General features: G+C 41.9%; 2 protein-coding genes and 1 long non-coding RNA gene across 5 annotated transcripts in view; 1 reads left to right on the plus strand and 2 right to left on the minus strand.

The window, feature by feature from the left end:
• The window catches only part of TBC1D14 (TBC1 domain family member 14), a 70,872-nt gene extending 55,810 nt beyond the window's left edge, over positions 1-15,062 (minus strand). Inside the window, exons 1-2 of the mRNA XM_027642786.1 lie at positions 14,826-15,062; positions 8,719-9,454 (exon numbers count right to left, since the gene is read on the minus strand). Of these exons, the coding sequence (XP_027498587.1) occupies positions 8,719-9,454; positions 14,826-14,868 (779 nt within the window). The 5' untranslated portion in view covers positions 14,869-15,062. The remainder of the gene's footprint in view (positions 1-8,718; positions 9,455-14,825) is intronic.
• A 228-nt stretch (positions 15,063-15,290) lies between these two features.
• Positions 15,291-23,022, plus strand: LOC113946932. The gene is made up of 2 exons (XR_003527586.1): positions 15,291-15,891; positions 19,340-23,022. It is a non-coding gene; the product is annotated as an uncharacterized LOC113946932 (long non-coding RNA).
• KIAA0232 (KIAA0232 ortholog) overlaps positions 21,269-24,849 on the minus strand; it is a 66,845-nt gene continuing 63,264 nt past the window's right edge. For all 3 annotated transcript variants that reach the window (XM_027642994.1, XM_027642995.1, XM_027642997.1), the window contains one exon: positions 21,269-23,919. In XM_027642994.1, coding sequence (XP_027498795.1) covers positions 23,740-23,919 — 180 coding nt within the window. In that variant the 3' untranslated portion in view covers positions 21,269-23,739. The remainder of the gene's footprint in view (positions 23,920-24,849) is intronic.

Here is a 24,849-nt window from a genome sequence, read left to right on the forward strand (position 1 = left end):
GAGTTTAATAAAATACTTATCAAACCCACGATATTCTGCATTTACCTTTTTTCTTAGCAGGTAGCCCTCATTTCACAGGAGAACAAAGCAGAGCTCCCTGCACTGAAGTGTCCGAGACATGCAAAATAAATCAGACAGTAACCCTGCAAGAATTGGTTGTAGCAAACCAAGAACTATTCTGCACATGGATAATGCACAGTGCTAGCCTACTATGCAAATACTACAGAATTCTCAGAAACAGGAGTTTCAGGAAGTTAGGACTCTCATATAAAATCAACACTCAGGTCCAACTTCAAACTAATATATTACAGTCAAATTAGCTATAATTAATGATCCTTTTCTAGCTGGCAAAATTCCCAGTTACCCTAATGTTCTCAGAATAATTCAAAATTTCATTCCTAGAGTCTGAAAGCAGCTCTCTTCATTGATTTGAAGTAGTATTACCACACTAATAAAATACAGAATGCATACATGAAATGTCAACCTAAGCAAAAAGCTGAACTCCAGTAAACTGTAAGACCCTGCAGCTATAAGAGTGAAACACGGACTGGTTTGAGTTGATCAAGAGGAAAAAGTGAATAAAAGGTCTAACTGGTGCCCACGAGACTATATCTGTATCCAGTTTGAGGCCCCTGGACTACAAAAAAGAGATATCAAAAACTGGAGGAAGCCCAGTGGGTGAGCACTGTGATGGCTGGGTGGCGAGGCCTATGACAAACAAGCAGGGATGCTGAGAAAGGTGCTTTCAGTCAGTCTGGAGGACCATTCTCAGAGATACAACGAGTTAAAAAAGCAAGAGACAAAGTAGCAAGTTGCTGCAAGGTAAATTCCAACTGGATAAAAGGGGAGAGAAAAAAAAAATTCACAGTGGTAGCAGATAAATCCTGGACCATGTAGTCTAGAGAGGCTGTGGTAACTCCAGGCTTAGATGAAGTCACGATGACTGGACGAGGTCCTGAGGAACACGCTCCAGGGCTGAAGCCCTGCACTGAGCAGGGGCTCACACCACCGGGCCCCAGAAGTCCCTTCTGACCTGAACTGCTCATTGATTCCCTATTTGTGGAAGGCTGCTGCTCACAAAGGGGAGTCCAAGCACTAAGCAAATACCTTGTCTTACCTCACGATTGTCGCCAAGTTCTTTTGTTTATTTTGTCAGTTGTCAAAGTAAGGTGTGAATGACCCTACTACTTACTGTAGGGTTTTTTCTTTGTTATTCTTATGGTATGGGTCGACAACTTTTGAGGCACTTAATGACTACAAAGAGAGGCTTAACATAAATAAGGAATGGTTAGTTCACTAAAACAGCAATGTCACTAATGCTCAAATTGAAAGTAACAGTTCATAAAAATGAACTTGCAGATTTTTTTTTCTGCCAGCAAATTCAGCATTTAACAGGACATTAAATATCAAAAGTAAGGCATAAAAATATATATTCCTGCTTCAGAAAATCCATGGGAGAGTAATAGGTGAATGTTGCAAGTAACACAGAACACTCATATATGTTACAGATCTCATTCACCATCCAGTGTGAGACTTCTGTAATGCTTCCTACCAGCCACTAGAACAGAAACATACACATTTTACTTACTTTTAAATAATAACTAGACCACATTAAGTCAGTTTTGTACCATTACTAAAAAAACAATGCCAAAGCTCAAAGTACCACTGAGCAGATTTTCATTTAACTTCCATAATAAACAAATAACTTCAACAAGCCTCTTTGTTTAAAGTCTCATTTGTGCAAAACTGTTTCCATTATTCGACAGCAAAACTAAGACTTTAATCTATAAAAGTAACTTCCCTTAAGAATAAAGAGCCACATATCAAGTAAGATTTAGTGCAAAGTTTAAGGTAGAACTAACAGAACAGTAATTATTCCACAATACGTTATTCCACACATAAGGGAAAATAAGGACTACAGTTAATGTGGATAGTTTCAGTTCAACACCTAGTGGAGAACAGACCACATGACAAAATTCAAAACATGCTCTGAATTAGGGGACAGCAATTTTGGGAACCATATCATACAAATTTCTAATCTTCATCAAAAGCAAAGGCTGTCGTCTTTGTAGAACTCCAGCTTTGCAGCTGTGGAAGATTTGCTTTGAGAGAGAATGTTTATTTCAGAAAAAATCTGCAGCTTTTCTTTTGTTTTACACAGAGCTGTGAAAATAAGTACAGATGAGGGGAGGACCACTAGTCTGTCAGTTCAAGAAGACAGCATGGCTTTCAAATAAGTACTATCCAAAACCACACTGTAAAGACTGAAGCACCCTTCAGATGAGTACACCTGAATGCCCCACGGGCTGCTGAAATACTGTTGCCAGGATCATCTGTTAAAACAGATCCTCAGTGCCTGTGCTGCTTCCTACACTGCTGAAATATGAGCTTGTTTGCCTTATCGAATGAGGCCTGTTAGTCTCACTCCAGTGCCTGGTAAACTTACAGAAAAGATTATTCTGACAGGTATCGAAAAACACCTGAAAGACAACACAGTCACTGGTCACATCCTGGCTTCATTAGAGGAAAGTCCTGCTTATCAAACCTGATTTCCTCTTATGACGAGGTAACACACCCAGCTGATCAAGGGAAGCCAGCTGATACAATCTTCTTTGATTTCACCAAAGCTTTCTATACTGTCTCTCACAGGATCCTTCTGGACAAAATGTCCAGTACAGCTGGATAAACACACCATGTGGTGGGTGAGCAATTGGCTCACAGGTCGAGCACAGAGGGCAACAGTGAGTGGGGTAACACCAGACTGGTGACCTGTCACTAGTGGGGCTCCCCAGGGCTCCATCTTGGGCCCAGTGCTTTTCAACATCCTCATAAATGACTTGGATGCAGGACTAGAAGGGATACAAAGCAAGTTTGCAGATGACACTAAAGTGGAAAAATCTGCTGACTTCCTGGAAGGCAGGGAGGCCTCACAGAGAGACCTCAACAAATAAGAGGACTGGGTAATCACCAACCATAGGAAGTTCAGCAAGGGAAAGTGCTGGATTCTGCACCTGGGATGGGGCAAACCTGGATGCATGTACAGACATGGGGAATGAGATGCTGGAAAGCAGTGTCAGGAAAACGACCTGGGAGTCCTGTCCAATGGCAAGGTGAATGAGTCAGTAGTGCCCTGGCAGCCAGGAGGGCCAGCTGTGTCCTGGGGGGCATCAGCCAAAGCATCGCCAGCCTGTCAAGGGAGGGGATTGTCCCGCCCTGCTCTGCACTGGGGTGGCCTCACCTTGAATATTGTGGCAGCTTTGGGCACCACAAAATAAGAAAGATATTAAGCCATTAGAAAGTGTCTGAAGGAGGGGGTAACGAGGACGGTGAAGGGTCTTGTGGGGAAGCTGTATGAGAAGTGGCAGAAGGCACTTGGTCTGTTCAGCCTGGAGAAGAGGAGACTGAGGGAAGACATTGCAGCTAAAATTTCCTTGTGAGGGGAAGAGGTGGGGCAGGCACTGTGGTGACCAGTGGCAAGACCCGAGGGATGACCTGAATTTGTGTCAGGGGAGGTTTAGGTTGGATATTAGAAAAACATTCTTTACCCAGAGGGTGGCTGGGCACTGAAACAGGCTCCCCAGGGAAGTGTCACAACATCAAGCCTGACAGAGTTCCAGCCCTTTCAGATGCCCATTATTGACAACAATCAGCTAAAAATGCACAAAGATACGGCAGCAGGGAGAGACAAACCTGGCACCAAATTCCTCTCTTGCCTCTGACAGGTCAGTGAATCCCAGGGGATCAGACAACTACAGCACTGGAGAGCCCAGCCCCGCCACAGGGCAAAGCAGCCTGTGCTGGGTGTCCATGTGGGTTCCCTCCATCAGAGGCTGGGTTTCTGGAGCCCTTCCTCCCTGCTTCTGGACAACTCCACCTGCAGCTCAGCTAGTTTTTGTTCATTTGTGGTTAAAAGCAGTGTACTCATATCCTCCCCCACAGTGCATCCAGCTCTTTCTGTCCCTCCTCCTACACACTTCATTCCTGTTCTCAGCCTGTCTCCTCCTGAACAGCCAATACTCTAAGAGGCCTCATTTAACAGAAAGGCATGAAAGAGGAGACATCATCATATCTAATATCTCAGATTACTCAATCACAATTATTTTCATCCTTTTTCTTCCCTTCTGTGGTCAGTGAATTCCCATTTTTGGAGACATGAAAAGTGAGAAATCAACAGTACAATGCTCCTTCACATTCTGCCTTCCTTTTAACACCAAAACTAGAGAAGTACACAATAAGCTGTCCTCTCATTAAAAGCAACAAACAGCATTATGAAAGGGTCCTATTCCTTAACACAGGTGACTTATCTATGCCATTGATGGACCTAATTCCCTAAGTTCAGAACTCCAAATTACACATGACCAGTGATCTCAAAACATATGTGTGTGTTTGTGTGATATAAACATATCAGATTCACATGATTTAAGACTTAATGCTGAAACCAGCAGCTACTATTTTGAAACTTAAGCCCTTTTTCTTATCAGATTACAAATAAGGTCACAGCCTGGACTAGGTGTGTGCTTCTATGTATGGTATAGGACGCCAATCCTGCTTCAGACGCTTTCTCTCAGAAATACAGAGATTCTTTGCAAACAGTAAAAGGTAATGTTCTTCTTAAAGCCCTTTATTAAATGTGTAGTCCCTATTCTCTGTAAAAGTTTCCTAAGATCCTCCTCTTTAGAACAATTGGATCAAAAAAATTCTAGGAGTAGCCTGAAAAGAAAGATGATCCAGATTCCTGGAAAAATAGACAATATCCATGGCAGTGGACTAAGTAAAGACTTAGGATTCCTGTAATCCAGTGAAACGAAGGGAATTGCATGGCTTATTATTTAACTGAACATAGTCCTAGTCCTTTTTATGATCACTCTGTGTGTAACCATAAAAATCCTTATCCTTAGCCTCCAAAACAATAAATGAAAATGATAAATGAGAGGTACAACTTCTGCAGTAAGATCACAATGGTCCTGATTCAGCAGAGCTGTTTAAAACCCGCTAATTGAAAAAGTTTCAGCAGTACTGTACAGAAGCGAAGTCCAAAGGTAAAACTCATTAACCCACACTGCTCTGGGTCAGCAGGGCAAAGGGGCAGACAAGTCAGTGACTCTTTAGTCTCCCAGCCAATTATCTCCTCACACTATTTTTCAAGCCAAGTTCCTGCATATATTCAAATGAAGGAAATTAACTCCAACTGATGCTTTATATGAAAGACTTCTGGGCTTTGAAAGATGATACAAGTGACACTTGAAAACAACCAACATGTCAGGTTTTTTTGTCAACAGTCAGCGTTACAACTGCTTTTCAGAAGCAATAATCCATTTTCATGTGCTAACCTGGAGCCTAATGAGAGCACTGTACCTGTGACGCCTTAAGCTCTTCCAAGAGGAAAGCTATGCACAAGCAAGCAAGAAAGTGGCCTCTTTTTCTCACTTTTGATATTCCTGCCACACCCAGATGCATCAAACAGACAGAGGAAAGAACCAGACCTTTCAGAGCCTCGAACTGCTGAAGAGACAGCAACTGAGCCAGAGGAGCAGTCCAGGAAGCTTTCTTCACCACAGTGGTCAAGAAGGCAGGACAGGAGCACCCCATTCCCGAGTGATCTTGAAGGTGCCAGGACTGACAAGCAACAAGCCAATGGGGTTCCCCTTTCTTTGATTTCTTCTACAACTCAGTTTGCAAACACAGCCTCAAACCAACACTTCAGAAGACACCACAGATATTCCAAAATTGATATGTAACACACAACCTCATGCACAGTGCACATGCACACATGCAAGGAAAAATAAATCTACAGAGTGCTAAGAAATAATTTTACATTCCAAAGCAAGTCCTTCTCTAAGCATTTTCTTGATACTACAGAAGATTTACCCTTAATTGATTATGCAAGTAGCTTAGGCACCCGTAACCAAGCACTGGAGGCATCTAATTACTGTCAGCATTATCTCTACAGGTAACCACAAATCTTAACTGACACATCAAGACTGAGTTTGCTCTGGATAAGTTCAAACAAACTAACACATTCTCAGATGCCAGATGGGGTTCAATACAAGCACAGGTACCATTTCGAGAAGAAAGGTTTCTCCCTTTTACCAAATATCAGCAACTTGTGCAAAAACTTAAGCTGACTCATCTTTGCTCTCAGTGGTTCAAATCTGTATCCTATTACTCAGAGAAGCCCTCCAAGAGCTAAACCTGCAGATTAAGGCCGAGTTCCTGCACTGCAGCCTTACCCCATGGCCATCAGGCTCCTGGAAGGTGGAAAGGCTGTGTACAAACCACTCAGGTGCTTGTTCTTCCACACTGTACATGTGTGGCAGCCACTCACCATGCCAAAGTTCTCCTGTTATAGTTCACCCCTGGTTCTCCAAAGTGAAGATTTATGCACTTAACCTGCAAGAGTGTGAATCTCAGCTGAAAGTCCTTTTGGCAGAGAGTGCAGTGCTAAGAACACACTCCTCTCTAGGACTTGATTTATACCTACCACTGCAGCACTTCTAACAAACTGCTTTAAGAAGCTTCCTCTCAGCAAGCTGGTCTTCAACAATACTACTCAATATGCCTCCTCCTCATGTCACAGTGCACACAAACCCTGGTGCTCAGCACAGGGGTGAGCTGGGTAGGGAGGCCTCTAGAAAGCAGCTACTTTCAAACAAAACAGTGCAAGACCCAGGTTCGTTTACTTCAGTACTCACTGAAGTCTTTGGAATCCAAGGGGCCCACAGGAACTCCAGGGAACAGGGAGTACCTGGGATCACTAGAGGAAGCTATTTCAACCTCGTGGATGGCAGATTATACAAACCAACAAAACCTAGCTACAGTATGTTTTGAACCTTAACAATGCTGACAGCATAAACACAAATAGTAGTCCCTGTGTCACAGAAGGACCTCAAAAGCTCCCTGCTTCTTCAATACCTCTGAACCTCACCACCAGGTCACATGGCATAAGAGAACAGATGCACAAAATATGGAGGTGTGGTGTGCAAGCACAGACAAAAAGTGAGCAACTCTTGTTTTCAAAACAGAGTAAGGTGAATGGTAAAGGGAAGGATATTCAAGGTCAGGTTACAGATGGAGCACCTGGAACTTCAAAGCCGATCACCTAGTTTGAACTTAATCCTCATATTATCATGACGACATCACCCAGTGACCAAGATTATCTGTTCTCCATTTAAAAGGCACTCATGACAGCCTTTATTTCCTGGCATTCAAGGTAGCCAAAAAGATACAGGTTAAAAAGCTCAGTCTAGTGAGCATCACAGTTCCTGTAACACTGATAAAACCACTACAGACTACACTAGACCAGGATTTGGACAGATGGCTTCACTTTGTTAGATGAGAAAAGTTGAGAAGCGGTTAAACATCCCACTCTGAGCAAGGTCTAAATAGCCTGTTCCACTGTGCTCCCTCCAGGCTGAAGGACAGCATTTGTTTGAGTTAGCAGTTGTGCTACTAGAATGGGTAACAAAAGTTCATGCTTTGAAGTGCTGAGAAGCCTCCTGCTTCAGAATTAAGTCTGGTTCCATGGCAACAAACAGACAAGGGTCCACAAAAGCTTCAGCACCTGAAACATGACTGATGACTGGAGTTCTGCTGCACAGTACTTCAACCCAAGAATAAAAATCAACAAAGGCTTCAGCCAGTTTAGGAGGTCTAAAGAAACTGCTTCTCTTAAGCTTTGCAAATAAGGCAGCCTTTCAAGGAACGATGTTTGCCAATTCTCTACGTATTTTATCAGCCTATTCATATTAGCCTATTTGTCTCAGGTAAAAAACCCCACAAACACAAATATGAGGAAAAAGAGATTAGCTGAAGCAATTCCATGTGCAAAACAGGTTAGATGCAGCCAACTCTGCCTGATGCCTAAAGTTTATTTCTACAATGGTTTCTCTAAAATATATCATACTTCAGACACCATATCCTAAAAATAATATGAAGGCCTTACATAAATAAAACAAAAAACCAAACTTACCAGCAAACAACCAAACCCCCCAAAAGCAGACAGTCCTTTTCCTCATTCGCCAGTTCCCCTGGGCATCTGCATTTAGAACACCTTATTGTTCACACAAGGGCCACGTTTAGAAGGGGTCATGTAACTGCTTTGAGTGGACAGTGCTGTCATTTCAACAAGTGACACAATGTCAGATGATTTCATGCCATACATAAATGAAGGAAAAAGGTATTAAAAAAATTGTAGCTGAGATTTGGAAAGATCACAGCAGTCACGCAAGTGTTTGGCAAGTATTTGTATTTTAAGCTTCATACACTTAGAATGATCAATAAAATATTCCACCACTGCTAAACTGCTTACGAATCCTCAGATGCCAAAGCTCTTTAATACATGTATGGATCCTACCTATATTTATCTATTTATGTGCCATCAGATTAAGGACCTTGGCCAAAACCACAAAAGATATTACTGAAGAAGCCACTGCCCAGAGGAAAAAAAGACCTCGTTCAGAACTTCTTTTATTGTAATGCAGAAGGAATCTTCCAAGATTTAAGATGCTTCCATAAAACATAAAGATAGGATGCAGAGCCTTAATCCCTAGCAGTATCTGCCTACTTACTCGTAACACAAAAAACATGTTGTTAATACCAATCTAAATTAAAATAGCAAGCTATTATATCTTTAAAAGTAAAATATCACACAAGATCATTCTCCTATGATCTTATGTAATCTCACTGTTAAACTACAGCCATATTTCACAGAAGCATTACCTGGCAAAGAAGTTCGTAAAAGGTCCCAATATTTTCCGTTTACTATCCACATCCACCTCCGGACAACACTCCTGCTGGCTCTGGTCATTGGTCTCTTTAGTGGAATTCAGGGTAACGTCCGAGAAGTGTGCCTCATCAGTCTCAAGATTCACAATTGCACTTGAACTGCTTGTGACCACAAAGTCCAAAATGTCTTCATTGCTAACCGATAAAGTTGTTGACAGTTCCGTGCTAAGACTAGACACACTACAAACAGAGATATCATCACTTCGATGCAGAGTTTTTGAGGTTGGACTATAAAGTTTGACAGTGTCATACCCAGTCCTTGGGAAAGTGGAGGATTTTCGCACAGCATGGTCGTGCTCAGCAGCCAGAGAAGGTGGAGGCACATACGGTGGCAGTGTGCACGCGCTCTGAAACGCCCTGTCAGGCACAATTTCAGGTTCCGACTGCTTTCTCTTCACATTTAACACACTGCAGTGAACAGGCTCTGGATTTCCTATTTCTAGGGTTGGAATACCAGAATCCACTGATTTAAGGCTATGACAATCTTCTAAAGCACTGGACAGCTGGCCAGGCCCAAACTGAGGCAATGAGAGATCTCTCGGGGTCCCGGAGTTCAAGTTTGGAAGGCCCTGGATACCGCTGCCCACTCTTGCATCCAGAATTCCCATGAAGGTCAAACCATTTAAGGAGTTGGACAAATTTGCATCAGTTGTCTTGGCCCAACCAGTACCTGGTTAAAAAGAAAGAAAACATAAGTGATTATTTGCAGGAAGGTTGTGGTTTGTTCTTGACTGTTTGGGTTTGTTCAGTGGGGTTTTTTCGGTTGCTTCTTTTGTCTGTTTCTTTTTTTTTTTTAAATACACTCAGTCCTGTCCTAATTTAGGCTTTCAATTAAAAATTGTTTTTCTCTTGCACATGATTACTATCCCTTCCCCCTGCTTGAACAACTGGACAATGGCAACTTAAATTAGGCTTCTAGAAAATGTCAAGCATGAAAAGCTTTTCATAAGCAGTTTGTGTGCCAGCGTTTGCTTCTTACACATCTCCTGAAAGCAAAATGACATACTATAAAACCTGCAGTATTTTAATATTCCATTATAATACTGAGACAAATATTTGAAATTTACTTCTATAAAGTCATAAATGCACATTCACTGATTCCAAGGGTCTACAAAACTTGTTTACATACACTTAGACCAAATTCTGAAGTGTTCATTTAAACAGAATTTCTTAGCATTCTTCTGGAAATCAAATAACTGATAATAAATTTGTCACCAAAATAGAATGCATAATGTATCAGTTTTGCATTAAGCAAGAGATGCGAAATCTGAACAGCTACAAAGCTATCCACACAGTTAATGTTTTGACAATACACATGATGCACTTCATCAGTGCATGTACAGTGCATGACACTTGCAAGTACATTGTAATTACTGCAGTCAGGGACTGCAGTCCTTCATCTGTGCAATATCCATTCACAGTGTCTCCCTGGGGGCTGCCAGTAAGTCAGTTAATCCAAATCCACTGTAAATCTGAGTAACCCTCAAGTGAGGGCTGTCAATAGGAGCTACAGGTTGGATGCACCATCCTTATAAGCAACTGTGGCCTTCCATAAACTTGGAACCCTGTCAGGACTGCTGCCCTGGCTTCCAGAACTACTACAGAACCTTGAAACACTACACGATTATTAGAGTGACATTGTATACATCTTCTCTTCCTATATGAATAGTTAAATTACCTACAGCTCTGCTGAAGTTTGCAATGTAATCACTCTGCAGCAGTTGGCAGAACAAATATGCACATATTGCTTCAGTTTCTTCACTCTGAAACACTCTGGGCTGAGTGTGAAGGAGTGAAGAACACTCCTTCCATCTTGCCAACAGATTGCTTTCTAGACAGATTTTTCTCTAGCTCCTGAAGCCTCATCTCCTGCTTCTGGTCTCCTATTCTCTCTAGTGTAGCACTAGAGGTGCTACTAAAGGTGACAGTTGTTCTCTAGGAGGTCCTCCCCACATCCTGCTTTTAAAAAACAACTATGCACATACCCCAAAAGAAAACCCAATTTGTGAAAATCGGTATCTCACAGCAGTTCTAAACCACCGCTTAATGTCACCTAAGCCCTGCCAAACATCAGGGTTTGACACACAGTCCGTTCTTGGATCTGAGCTCATCAATACACTTTGGCATTGTGATACTTACAGGCAGGAGGTGAGAGAAAACACACTTCAAACATATTTAAACAGTCCAAACCAAAACATCTTTTTCCACAAGTTTTCAGTCACGTGGGACGTTCATGAATCCAACCGTACTTCATATGCTACACTAAATCCTGAACCTCCTACCCAAATGCTATTTGCTAGCTGATATGGCACTCCAGTTCAATCCACTCCTAAGCACAGAGAAAAAGTCAAGGAGAAATAATCCTGGGTATTTCCTCTTTTAGACTTTTCCAGAACTTTGTAGCAGCCAACTATATGCTACCCATACAAATCAATCAACACATCAATTGCCTAATCCTCTGCATAAGCAAGGTTTCAAATGTATTGTTTTGACTAAAAAGCTTGTGAAGATGTACACTTTACTTAAAGAGTTGCTATAGCAACTTTTTTTTTTCCCCCACATTACCATGGTTTGAAAAGTTTACATCCCCTGCAATTTAAAGTGATGTCTTGAGATAGCTAGCACACCAACAGGGTACATTATGAACTCCCTGTTCACTAAATTAAAATTGCAAGGGCCAGCAAAAAAACAAACAACCCCTAAACAGCAATCCTGGAACACAGGCAACAAACTATACTCAAGAAATCAACTGTGATAGTTGAAGTGTACACATAAGATATAAAATGGAGCACAAGTTAAATTACTGTTGCATATACTTGGATCTCCTGCTTTCAGACCTTCTTGCTTGGATTCACTTGTTCTTCTAATGCAAGTCTGACTGTTTTCTCTTCCTTGTGCTCACCTTACCCCTTCATACACACTTTATTGCTCTTCAAATCCAGACCCCACCCAGCCCCAACATTACTCTAAAGTATATGCACACACACACTATGGAACAACATAACCAAGAGTGTAGGTGCTTTATTTATAAGAATGTACACATATAAATGCACCTAAAAAATGCAGTAAAGAAAACAAAGGACAGAAATGTAATCAGTCAAGACCAGTTTTGATGATGTTTGGGTAAACAGCACAAGCATGTTCCCATAATGAATTCCTCCCCTGACTGACATCACTTCTGCTCAATGATTTTCCCAAGTAGCAGCCAGTCCTTAGTTTAATTGCATGGCTCCTGTCGACGGAGCTTACAAATGGTAAGCATTCAAGCAGCCTTGGCAAAGGCAGTAACAACAGCAGCTCAAGAGGCCAAACAATCCTGCAAACAAGAGAGTTCAAAAAGAAGTGAAAATAAATGTTCACGCCGGGTACTGAAGGTATTTTTTCAAGCAATAAATTTAACAGGAAGAGATCCTTTAAACAGGCAACCAGCAAAGGCAGAAGTGTGCAACAGCTACAGCTTGCTGGAGCAAATTATGCAACATCAAGCTACCAAGGTTTTACACAGTTCAGCGAAACTGTGGGAAGCTTTGAAGTGTACCCATCAAGGGCTTTAAATGAAAACCTGAGATGCAATCAGCTGTCAAGAACATACATGAGAACTCCTTGATTTATTTTGCTTTAGGTTGTTGTAGGATTGTTTTTAAGGATGTAGCAAAGTGCTATTTATACTCTTTGTTTTAGCTGCCTCACTGGTAAGTGCAAAATCTGACAATTGATGTCAAATACTCTGTCACGTGCTCCAATGATAAATGATTTATGGAAACAAGTTATTAATGTAACAATATTGTAGCATTATCATCTGAATAAACACGGCATTATTAAAATATTAGTATAGTAGACTATTGAGAAATAATAAGCAATTTTGTCTGCACAACATTCATAATCCCTACGGTTTATTTCAATATATATTAATCTAAATAAAATTGATATTTGTAAAGTCTTAACACCGTGATCTTGTAAGAGTGAATATTCCACAAGCGAGAAAACAGGGGAAAGGGAGTTAGGGAAAAACAGGCAAGGTCACACGTTGCAATGAGAGGGCAGGTAGAGATTATTTGCTCATTAACACTTCCAACGTAAGTGCTAAGGGGCACCTGATAAAGACAGTTTTGTAGCCAGGTTTAAAATTAACATCGTGACATAAGGGGCAGCTGAACTGCATAAATCCTAGCCACAGAACACCCAAATGTTTATGTGTAAGCTCGGGAAGAAAAAAATTGCTGATGATTCCTAAACGAAAAGAAATTTGTTAATTCCTTGAACTGCAAGTGTCAGAACTTCATGGAAACATCAACGTACATTAGTCCTGCTTGGAGGCCCTCCCTCCCCCAGGTAAATTCTTCCCTCTGACAGGTGGAGTTTTGATCCGTCTCAGTGTGGTTGTCCATACAGCCTTACATTCCCCAAATTCTGATCACAGCATGCAAGAAGGCATGTTCTGACAATAACCAGAAGCTTTAAAACAGATCTTGGCTCTGCATATTGCTCAATCAAACAGAGGGAACAAGTCATATTTGATTATAATTCTAAGATCTACAATAAGATGGCTTTTAACCCATGTTGATATGAAATTTAAAGAAAGTTAACAGCAATGCCAATCATTAGAGTAAAACAAAACCAGAAAGATGCCAACTCAAGCCCCATTCTTCCAAGTTTGCTGTGAGCTGCAATGCAATTTAGGCAACCAACAAGAGTGAGACAAATATCTGCAAAACAGGCTTTGTATCTTCTTGCCTCACAGGAATGGGAAAAGGAATGATTCATATACACTGCTCAGTTCTCAAAGAGTTAACATTGCCATTTTTATCACACACCTTGTCTCTTCAACAGTTATCTCTGCCAGCAAATTTTTTTAAAAGTTTTTAAGAACAAGGAATTTCTTCAACTATATAGCTGCAACTTTTTTTTTCCTTCTTAGAGGAAAAATATTTTTTTTTAAATCAAAGGTTTATATTCTCCATTCATTTAACAATATTTTTGTTGCATGTACCAAGCAACAAAATGCTATCAAATGCAGCTGCAGATAACCTCGGTGCACAGGGCCATCAAATCCAGTTTTGTTTATTAAATATTTCTTGGTTCACGTTGTTTGTGTTCACGTTCTAACAGTCACGGCATTGCCAAGAGTGACGAACTCCTGAAGCTAGAAAAGTCTGACTTTCAACAAGGTGCGAGATAGAGCGATTAAGGCTACATATGTAAGCACTGCCGAAACTTTAACGGCAAAAAGAAAAGAAACACACTGAGGTGGTTTTTTCCTTAGGAGGTCTTTATCTAACTCTCAGCTGATGCTCTCCCGCGAAGCCTGAGCTTTACAAATCCGCCTTCTGAGTGGAGTGCTCGGAGAGCGATCATAAGTAAACCCTTCACTGCTTTTCCACTGATTTACTACGTCAGGCCGGCAATACAAATCAGCCACGGTGTTTTTCTAAAGCCTCCGCTCCTGAAGCAGTTTACAGGTTTTTCCTCCCCACACCATTATTACTGAAAACTTTGAGACCACATTAAATTATCAGCAGCGTCAGGAGAACTTCTGCTCCTGTGAGCTGTAGTTTTGTTTGGTCTGTGGGAATTGCCTGGGAGACTTCAACTAGAAGAGAGGCAGCGAGATGAAAGTTTCTTCCTTCTCACGGGTTCAGCCTGACTCGCACTGCGAAGGTTCCCGAGCTGGCGGCCTTCGCTTACAAAACAACCCAAAGAAACTGAAACAAAACAAAACAAAACAAAAAAAAAACACCCCACGACCAAAGCCTTGAGGAAGTTACGCTCACGTCCCTCTGCGGTCTGTAAACCACTCGGTGAAGACTCCGAAGGCTCAGCTTTCCTGCTCCTCTTAACTTTTGAGGGTAGCCGCGGCTGGGCAAGGCAGCCGCCCAAGTCCCAGCCCCGCCGAGCCCCTCGCAGCCGGGGCTGCCCCCGCCCTCCCCGCTCGCCCCCCGGGCTCTGCCCTCGCACCAACAGGTGCCACCGACACCCCCGGCCCCAGCCGGGCTGAGCCGCCGCCCGCGCACGCAGAGCCCCGCGAAGCCCGATCGCCTCACCGGGGTAGCGCTGCCCTCCGCCGTTCTCCTCCCGCTGGGCCATGCCCGGACCGCCCCGCAGCCGCCGCTGCAGGACTAGGAGGCGGCCGGCGGCTGCGGCGGGCGGTCCATGTCGCTGCCCTCCGGTCCCCGCGGAGCAGCGCCGGGCTCAGCGCGGCTGAGGCGGAGCAGCCGCAGCTCGCCGGGCGCCCCCTCGGCCCGGCGCGGGGCCTCCCATGGCGACCGCCCCCGCGGCGGGAGCGGCGCACACCTGGCTGCGGGACAGGTGCCGGGCTGCTCCAGGGACGCTCCAGCCCCCGCGGCTTGGGCTCCTCCCGCCCCGCCGCCGCTTCTCCTGCCCGGCACGGCGGGGGAAGCACCGCCCGCCGGGGGAGGGAACGCCTGCGCGGAGGGGGGCGGGGGGCGGCCGCCGGCCGCCATTTTGGATTGTCTCAGCTCCCGCCGAGGGGGCGGCGGTGTCGAGGGTGTCCGCACGGACCCGCCGCGGAGGCGGCCCGGGAGCGGAGCGGGACTGCGGCTGAGGGCGCTCCGAGGAGCCCCGCGCCCGGGCGGAGCCACTGTTACTCTGCCCGGCGGCTGCAGCCCGTCCTGTGTCACTGCCGGGGGCGGGGGGTGGCCCTGGCGATCCCCGGGGGGAGCAACACTGCGGCCGGGCTCCGCTTGTGTTCCCGCCTGCGTTTAGGAGGAAAACAAACTTCGGTGGGTTTGAAGGTTTGGGCTGCGGAAGGTCTGGGGGCGTCCAGTGCAGGTGTGTCTTTAGCTCTGTGGAACTTTGGCTTTACGCTCTGTAATGCCGAAAGTGGAGGCTTTAGGGTGGTAATTGGCGATTTTTTGCATGTGTGTCTTTCTTTGGCTTCCGCCTCAAGTGCTCCCCTCGCACAGCGGGGCTGCGGTGCACAGCCTGCTCTACGCCCACACTGAAGTCACAGGAGTCAGGAGCAGTCAGCACCTGGCAGGGGCGGAGCTGTCGTGTGTTCCTTATCATCTGGGAAACTCGGGGCTGCGTTTTTTCTGCACAGGTCACATGTTTCGCACCTAGGCTTGGTGATGTGTCTCTGCAATGGTGGTAAGGTAAAGCGGACACCTGAACCGTCACCTCACACTTCAAGTCTACGCTGAAGCAAATGCAGAAATATCTAACCTTTTGTTAGTGTAATTAGTTTGACACCAAGCAGCGGCAAACTCATGATTATTCAAGCTTTGATGTGGGCTAGTTACATCTGAATGAATTGCGAGAGGCAGAGGGAAACCAAGAAGTACTTGCCACCATGGCCCTATTGAAACCAGTTCCATCCTATCAAGATGACTACACTGAAAACTTATCAATCAAAAATTATATCTCTGCAGGTAGTTTCTGTGACTGGATCTGAGACCAGTACTTATTCTGATGTATTTCAAAGATGAGTATCAATATAAAACAATTTAGGATTGACATTAATTACTCCATATATTTTTTTGAAAATCACTGTTTCTAAAAGATAGCTTGCATGTTACTGTTAAAAGTAGGTAAATAGAACCAAACCAGTTTTGAGGCACTAAAAACTTGTTTATGTGCAAAAGTCTTTTGGGCCATATACTGTCACTAATTCGTTTTTCAGTATTAATATTTTTCTTTTGTTTTTGAGAGTGGGAATCAATATTTCTATTGGAGCAACCGGAATAGTGTATTGTCATCGTGGTATTGTTGAACTTGGGTCAGAATTGTTTGGTTTCTAGGGTAAATAAGAGAATGGAAATACACAGTCATGAATTCTGTAAGTCTGTAGAATGTCTGCATAGGAAATAATGATACTTCCAACTTCATAATATAATTTAGGCTGAAGAAACTATTAGAAAAACCTGCTGCTGCAAAAAAAAAGCAGTAGCAGAGCGTACAGAAACTCACAGAAAATCACAGCCTGGTCAATATAGAAAAATACTCTTTGCACGTGAGTTTGATGGGAAAGGGTAAATAGTGTTTCTGGTTGTCATGTGGCTATTGTGTAGAAATGAAGCACTACATAGAGCAGCCTCAAACTGGCTACTGATGTTCACCTAGTGGGCAAAAAAAATCTACATGGTCTAATAATAGAGTGGTGCTACAGAATTTAATTTTTTTTAAAACATGCAATTCCAGAGCTCTGTCGTACAGACTCTCATCCATGCCAGCAGAGTTCAATATGCCAGTTTTATGGTTACTCTGCAAGAAAGCATGAAGAGTTTCTACTCTGTTCTGTCTCAATGATTTCTCTGGAATATACTACATATGATAAAAGTACCCAAAATAACAGTCCTTCCTCTGTTTCGTTAGAGCTGAGGAACAGAAACACAAGTTTCCATCATATTTCTTATGCCTGTAGATGTGAGAAATCATTCTCTGCTTAGGCTTTCAGTTCTGTTTTCAAGCTTCAGCAATTTTGCAATTGATACGACTTCAAAGTTATTTTTTTAAGAACTAGATGAGAACATCTAGATTGACTTTTCATTCATCACAAGCCAAGTGTGATGCAAGCAGCTTTCAGAGCCAGCCAAACTGAGCTTCATTGGAATCTGCTGTGCAGCTCCTGATCCATCTTGAAGACGGTAATTTTCTGTCATAAACTAGAAGACATTTTTTTCTCTAGTTAGCCAGGGATTTGCATATTGTGAAGGTACAAGAGTTGGCTCCTGCCTCCACTTCCCATCACTGTCACTTAAGGCAGTTTTAGCTCACCCAGGCCAGAGAGCAAGTGTTGCAGTGCTGGATACCGTTACCCTCCGTGCTTTACAGAATTACTGCAGGCACGGTGAAGTACCTAATGCATGTTCTATGGTGCAAGAAAAGGGAACAAGGAATAAATTCAGGTTTCCACTGTCTTGTAGCAATGAAAAATATCAGTACCTCAGAAGCAAATGGTGATGCTTTTGACAAATGAATTCTTCTCTGTCAGATTCATCACAAATTAATTTTGTTCACATAAAACTAGTTTTGTCTGTGTTTGATAGCAGTCCATTTCCTGCACAGCCACCATCGGCACAGACATTCCTACTAGCAATGGAATGCCTGTGCACCAAGCCATTTTAATAGGTTTGGGATGAATCAGGAACAGCAGGAGAACGTGCCATTTCATTATCCCAAAACACTGCCTCCTCCTATAGGAACTTAGACCTGATAAAGGCTGAGAAAGCCAGGTCTGTAGCTACCATTACTGTTAATGCTTCTGTTACCACTGGTTTTAAGTTCACGTCCATGAGACAGCAAGAAAATGAAGAGCAGGAAAGGCAGGAAAAGCGTGTGAAGCTTTCCAGCATGTTTGAATTGATATTACTGAAACATGATGCGTGACAGGATTGTTTCTATCACTGTCTACAAGCTGTTTAGGAAGGACAAAATGAGTAATAAGGTGTGAAGAAGTAAAACTTATACAAACTAAAAATATTACTTCTTGTATAATATCTCAGAATTGCAGAATCCTAAGTGCCCATAAACAATTGCTGACAAAGCCTCCATGGTACCTCTGTTACAGATCTTCACTCATCACTAAATCACACCAGAGAAGGAAATGGGGCTGTTATTATGCACAGCTGCATAATGAAAAGTTGGAGTGCTATAGCAGATTTATTCTCTTAAGTAAGCACAATTTAAATTACATTTCACAAAGCAAATAGATCTATTCTATAACAGAAAAGGCATTGGACTCAACATGTGGCAGTTTTCTATTGGAATTCACTAGGGAGAGAAAAAAAGAAGTACTGAACTAAAAATGAGTTGTTGTCTAGAACTAGTAGTGATGAATGAAACTAAGTAACGTTTGTTTGGGGCAGGTAACAGATGCCATTAATGTGTCTCCACGGATCTTCAGTGCTTAAGAGAATCTAATATTTTTGTATTGAATAAAATTACAGGGAAAATGGCAGAAAAATATTTAAAAACCATGAATGACAACTGAGACTTCTTGAAGACTTTTTGTCAAATAGATAAGAGTTCCAGAGTCAAACAACTGAGGGCTCAAATCCCATTACAAAGGACAATTAGAAGCCAAACAACAATGCAAAAATTAAAAGTTATGTAAAAAAAAATGAAAAAGGTAAAATCCTACTGAAAGGGTGTTGGGAATATAAATGATGCTAACAGTCCTTAACATTCATTATTGCATGAATACATGAACTGTGCAAAAATGAAAAATTCAATACCAATTTCTTTCCATATCAGGAAGGGATCAGGGTGGCCCATCACAGCAGGTAGGAATTTATGAGGCAAATTTACTCTTTGGACAAGAGGCTTAACACGTAAGTTGTACTTTTTTCAAACACAAGTTGGGGATCAAACTGTACGAGTTTGTGTGGGTCATTGCATCATTCCTGACACAATTGTCTAATCTGTCCCTAAAAATCTCCAGCAGTGGAAGTGGCATCCCTTTTTAGGCAGTGCTTATGTATTTGCTTTCAGTACTGCTGCTGTACTGTACTGCTCTCTGCTTGAACATTTCTGTGGCTATGAACAAGCAAAGCACTGAAATGAGTCTGAAAATATGCTCATCTGTACTTTTTAACAGGCTTGATTGCCTACAGTGGTTTTAGAAGAAATTCAAGAACTTGAGAGTGCTCAATTCTGTGAGGCAAGGAGAGTTGCTACTTCCTGCTGTGTCTGTTTCCTTGTAGTGAGTAAAGGGTCTGTGCAGAAATGATGGGCAGATAACCCTTCATTAACAACTCCTGAAGTCTTCGTGACAAGCAATTGTAGCAACATTGAATGCCGGTTACTGCTGTTAATAGAAGGAACCCTGCCTTGTACTGAGAGGGAGGCAGAGACTTCCTGCAGCTTTTGCACTCTTGGATTAGCTGGGTCCTATGGCTGCAGTACACAACAGTACCAGACACGGTCGTTCCAGCAGCACCTGCCCTGCGGGAAGGCTGCCAGGCGGGAGGAGGCAGCACCCGCGGCAGCCTCTCAGCACAGCCTCCGTCCTCGGTGTGTTTATAGTGAAGCTGTTACGGATGAAGGAGGGCAGGGAGGCCAGTGTTTTGTCACCCAGTGGCTTTTTCCCATCAGTGTGCTGACCCACTGCCAGCTCTGCGAGCTGTTTTCCCCTTTCATCCCATTATCATCCTCTTGGAGCATAGAGGTACCTCATAAAATTTATAAGCACTTGCACATAACAACACATTTTAGGAGAACCTTGAACGACAGAACAGGAGGCTTACTGTAGGAAGCTAAAATATGTCAGTAACGTCTCACTTGTCCCAAACTTCTGGAGTCTTGTTGCTACTAGTTCCATGGATCATAAAAGAAAATTATGTGAGATGCTGTACATGAAAGCTAATGACTAATTAATTGGGGATAATACTTAACTATGCTGGTCCTGGCAGGGAAATAATGAGCTACTGTCAAGGAATCCTGGCTTTCCAGAAGGTGCAGTCCCTTCCCATGTATTTTCCCATCGGACAGCACCCCTGTGAAGTCCCAGTGTGATGTGCATTTACAGCTGCCCCACTGCTGACAGGTGCACTTGCTCCCTAGGACTGTGCAGTGGGGTTTGCATGGCAGAAGCATTGTTTACATTGGAAACTAATTCTTTAAGAAATGTGGAGTTAATTCAGATACAGCAATTGAAAAGTCTGGCTGATTCTTTTATCAAGCATGTTCTATAAGCACAATGAAAATATATTCCTTCTGCTGTATTTAAGAAATAATTGAAAATAATTTATGCCTTTAAAAGTTTCAGCTACTAAGTTTGAAGCATGCTAGATACTAATGAACGAAAGTATTCACCCAAGGGCCTTACAGAGCAACTCTTTTCCATTATTTCCAAGTGTGTATTTGTGGTATTTTCACTGCACTTCCAATTCAGCAGAGTCTGAATCATTCTGCACAGAATCCCAGGTCCCGTTGGCTGCAGACCTACAGCACCAGAGTGCACCAAGCTCCACCAAGTGAAATGTGAGCTGCTGGGAGTTTTTTTCCTTTCTATGAAAAGAGGTGTATCTGTGGAATGAGGAGAGTGCACTTTCGTGGAATTTACTGACCATTTAATGGCTGAACGCAAGTTGAAAGCAGAAATAAAAGTCTGCTGGTTTAGATCCCCTGCTGTATACAAGTTCTTAAACTGTTATGTGTGAGAGGGTCTGGGTTTGTGTGGGTTTAATTTCTTTCTTAAAGAGATTTTGTGTTTTCTAAATGTGAAGTTGTCCTTACAAATTTTTGGAATGAGATTATGATATTTTATGCAGAAATAAGGTGAGGACTAAGCTTATTTTGTCTTTTTTTTGTTTTGTTTTGTTTTAAGAACAGATGCAGTGTATTTAATTTTCCTACTTTGTATTGAAAAAGAATAAAAAATAGTTTTAAAAATTACAGCAATGAAAAGGACTCCTGAACTTGGTATCTCATGCTATTTCTCCAGAATGTTTAATGCTTAGCTGCCATGTTGTATTTAAGCTATACAATTAGCCAAAGAAAATAAAGACACACACACACCATCCAATTGTCCTTTTATATTTTTATTCGGTGTTAAGTAACTCCACAAGAAAACAAAATCAGTTACTCTGGTGTACGTGAAATCAGAACAATACAACCACTTGAAGCAAAAAGTAGAAACAAATTTCAGCCCAGGAATGGAAAACTGATACTTCAGTGCTATGGATATGCAATGCGCTTCATCCCACAGTGCGGTTCAGCGTACGCCAACCTTTAATGCTTTTGTTGTTGTTGTTGTTGTTGTTGTTGTTGTTGTTGTGTGTTTCTATCCATATAGAAAAACTAAAAACCACACTTCAACTCTCACTGAAAGCCTTAGAGCTTTAGCCATTAAACTATGAAAACAAGTAAAGACAATTTGTTATTGCCCAAGCTCAGTATAGGATTTTATTTTCCCCAAAGGTGCTGGAATCATTACACACCACAATGTAACTACGAGCAACACCTTTGATATTTTGAGCCCTTTCTTACCAAAGAAGCAGCTCAAGCCAGTATTAACTGAGCTGAAGTTTGTGTTTGAAATATGTCCATTTGGTCATTTCCTGTTCTCAAATGAAGTTCTATTCCATTCTTCACTGTAGTGATTTGAAGAATTTGTGTGTAAAGTTCTTTTTTTACTTTCATGTTACAGTTAACTAGTTCTCAGTGCAGGTGCTAAACAACCTCTCAAGGAAGCTCCAGAAGAAAGTAAAATATATAAAAATCTATTCAAAGTCTGCAAATAAATTAAGAAAAGAAACTGTAAAGTGTCAAAAGATTTGTTGTATGAATACAAACCCTAAAACATAGTCTAAGAGGAGGACCAAAAGAAAGTCCCCGGGTAAGGGCAACCAAGCCAATTTTAGTAAGGATCTCACCAAAAGCGTTGCACAAAGACTGGCATGGTTCCCCAACCACATATTTAAATTCTTACACTGTCAACTGAATAAAGGCAACAAAACCCAGTTACTCAGAAAGCATTTCTAGCGCAGAACATATTTCAAAGGCAGTTCAGCTCACATTTCAAACAGCTACGTTTCTTGTGAGGTTTATTGCCTGTCAAAATTAATGGTGAAGCTTTTCAAGTCAGTGTTGGACTCTCTGCACTTCCTGGTGTTCTAGACATGCTGCAATCGTGTAGACTAGTTAGTTGTTGTCATTTTTTAAACTAGGAGTTGGCAAAAACTTAGAATGTTTAGTTTTGCAAATATTGCTCCTCCTGGCTTATACATTTTGCATAATGTGTTAAAAGCACAAGGAGTTGATAGTCTTGTACAGATGCAACTTGACAATGTATTGACTTTCTAAGTTAACAAAATAAAATTTAAAAGCAAGTCACATAAAGCAACAATCACTACTGCAATCACACATGTTATGTTGTAATTCATCACCTTCCCTACCCCCACCCACCACACACAGAACTTGCCCCACACATTCTCTCAGGAACACAAAATGAACTACGAGATTTACTAAATTACAGCCACAACAGCAGCTAACTGCAGCAGCCACAGGATTTCTTTCAAGTGAAGCACTGACCCTTTGCATTTAGAACATTGAACACTCTGAGCATTTTAGAGAGTTTCAGTCATTCAGGCTCAAGTTCAGTTACAGGATGCTTTTGCAGGTTACATGAATGCCTTCATCTGCAACAAGACAACATTCTCATTACTCGTTAACAAAATTCACAACAATCCACACATCACCCCAGTGGTTTATTATTTTTGGTGTTACTTTTTAAACTTCTGCCCCACATTGGCAAGTTGCTAAAAAGGACAAAAAAAAGAAAAAAAGGAAAAAAACCCCACATTGCCTCCATACCTACAAAAAATCCTTGGCTTCTCCAGTTAGCAAAAATACAAACCATGGTATCCTCAGTGTTGGTTTGCGGGAGGGGGGAATCATAGGATAGAAAACACAGTTTCTGTAAGTCTCTAAAGCACAACCCTGTTGTTCCTACTTCAAAGTTATGAGATTTACTGAATGAAGACTGGACAAGTCATTCATGCTTTTCTCCTGCATTCAGAAAGGCACTGATAGATTACAGTGTTAAGTATTTATCTCCCAGTTCTTAGAGAACAAAGCCTAATGTGCAGAAAGCTGAAGTCTCTGAATAGCAGAAGTAGTTGTAGACACTGCGATGCTAAGAAGATAGTAATAGTGGTAGGGCTACAGTTACGAATGAAAATAACTGCAATTAAGATGCAAAAAAGCAGTGGTACTACTAAGACAAGCACATGCACATCCATTCTTGATTTGACAACACAATCTAGTCTAGTTCAAATAGCCAAGAATTTAACAGTATTTTTTGGGGAAAAAAAATCTTCAACAGGACAGCTGTGTCCTCATCTATAAAGTAAGCAAGAAGAGAAAGATAAATACACATCTGAATCCATTAACTGAAGAGGAAACTCAAGTTGTTGTTTTAGAGCTACAGACCCTCAAGAAGGATAGTTTTCCATCTCATGTTACTTTTCAATCATCTTTTCTACTCTGCAGTTTTTACAGTTGAGTTCGAGAAAAAAGCTCCTCCTCACACGGATCAGCCCATTCACTTCCACCTTCTGAAGCTGTGTCTTCAGAGCTGGAGCTATCACTGGAGTAGATCTTCTTCCTGAAGCCATTTGGTTTTGCCTCAGCATTTATATCATCTGCACATCTTGCTTCATAAACAGAAGAAACCTAAGGATTTAAACTGACAGTGTTGATGGGGAACAAAAAAGAACACGCTTGCTTTTCTCTGGGCAGGGAGGTTACATGGTTTTGTAGTTGTCCAAGAGAGATGCCAAGATTACAGGGCAAGTCCTTCTCTTTCCTAAATTAATCCACTATGCAGAAAGGACTGCAGAACAACAGGATAAAAAGGTGAGGCTTTTATTATTTTTTCCTATTCCTTAATTTTAGGATTTGCACAAAAAAAGCAAGAGAATCAAAAGCAAACTCAGTTAGGATGTATCTTTATCACAGTTTATGTTAGAAAAATTACTGTAAAAGGTATCTCCCAAACTTGGTAGTAAGTATTAAATAGCAAGAAAACACAGCACAGATCTGACTTCAAGCAAATGTATTTTCAGTATATGTTCAGCTGAATCAGTAAAGCCACAGCAAGCATGTCATAGTGTAAATGTAGTGCTATCATCACTATAAAGTTTAAAGGTGTATCAGTAAATACATTTGAACATGACAATTTTTCCCTACAGAAAAAAATCGTGGTTTTTTGCTTGTAATGAGGACAGAATTCAGCAAAAATTATCTTTATGCCTTCACTTACTGGTTCTTTCTGCCCTCACAATGCATATCAGCCCACTCTACGCTTACTTAGTTGAGGAAAAGAAGACTCATGTTTAGCACTCATGACAAGCAAATGCCAAGCATTCCCAAAGGAAACTGGCTTTGCTTATCTACTAGAAGTACAACTATTCGTACAAAGGGTTGTACTCCCCAAAGTACAACACCTTGAGGAATTTTCAGAAGAATGCCCAAGATGCAGAGGAGATTAAAAAACAAAGTAAGGGAAGAAAAGCTTTTGAAGGTTTTTGCAGGAATTTCATTTGAGGTCAGACTGAGAACTGTGATGAAAGAAAAGATGCAGCAGCCCACCCTTATAAAATA

The sequence above is a fragment of the Corapipo altera genome, unplaced genomic scaffold, assembly GCF_003945725.1.
Source record: "Corapipo altera isolate COAL_440 unplaced genomic scaffold, ASM394572v1 22, whole genome shotgun sequence".
Classification (NCBI taxonomy): Eukaryota; Metazoa; Chordata; class Aves; order Passeriformes; family Pipridae; genus Corapipo; species Corapipo altera.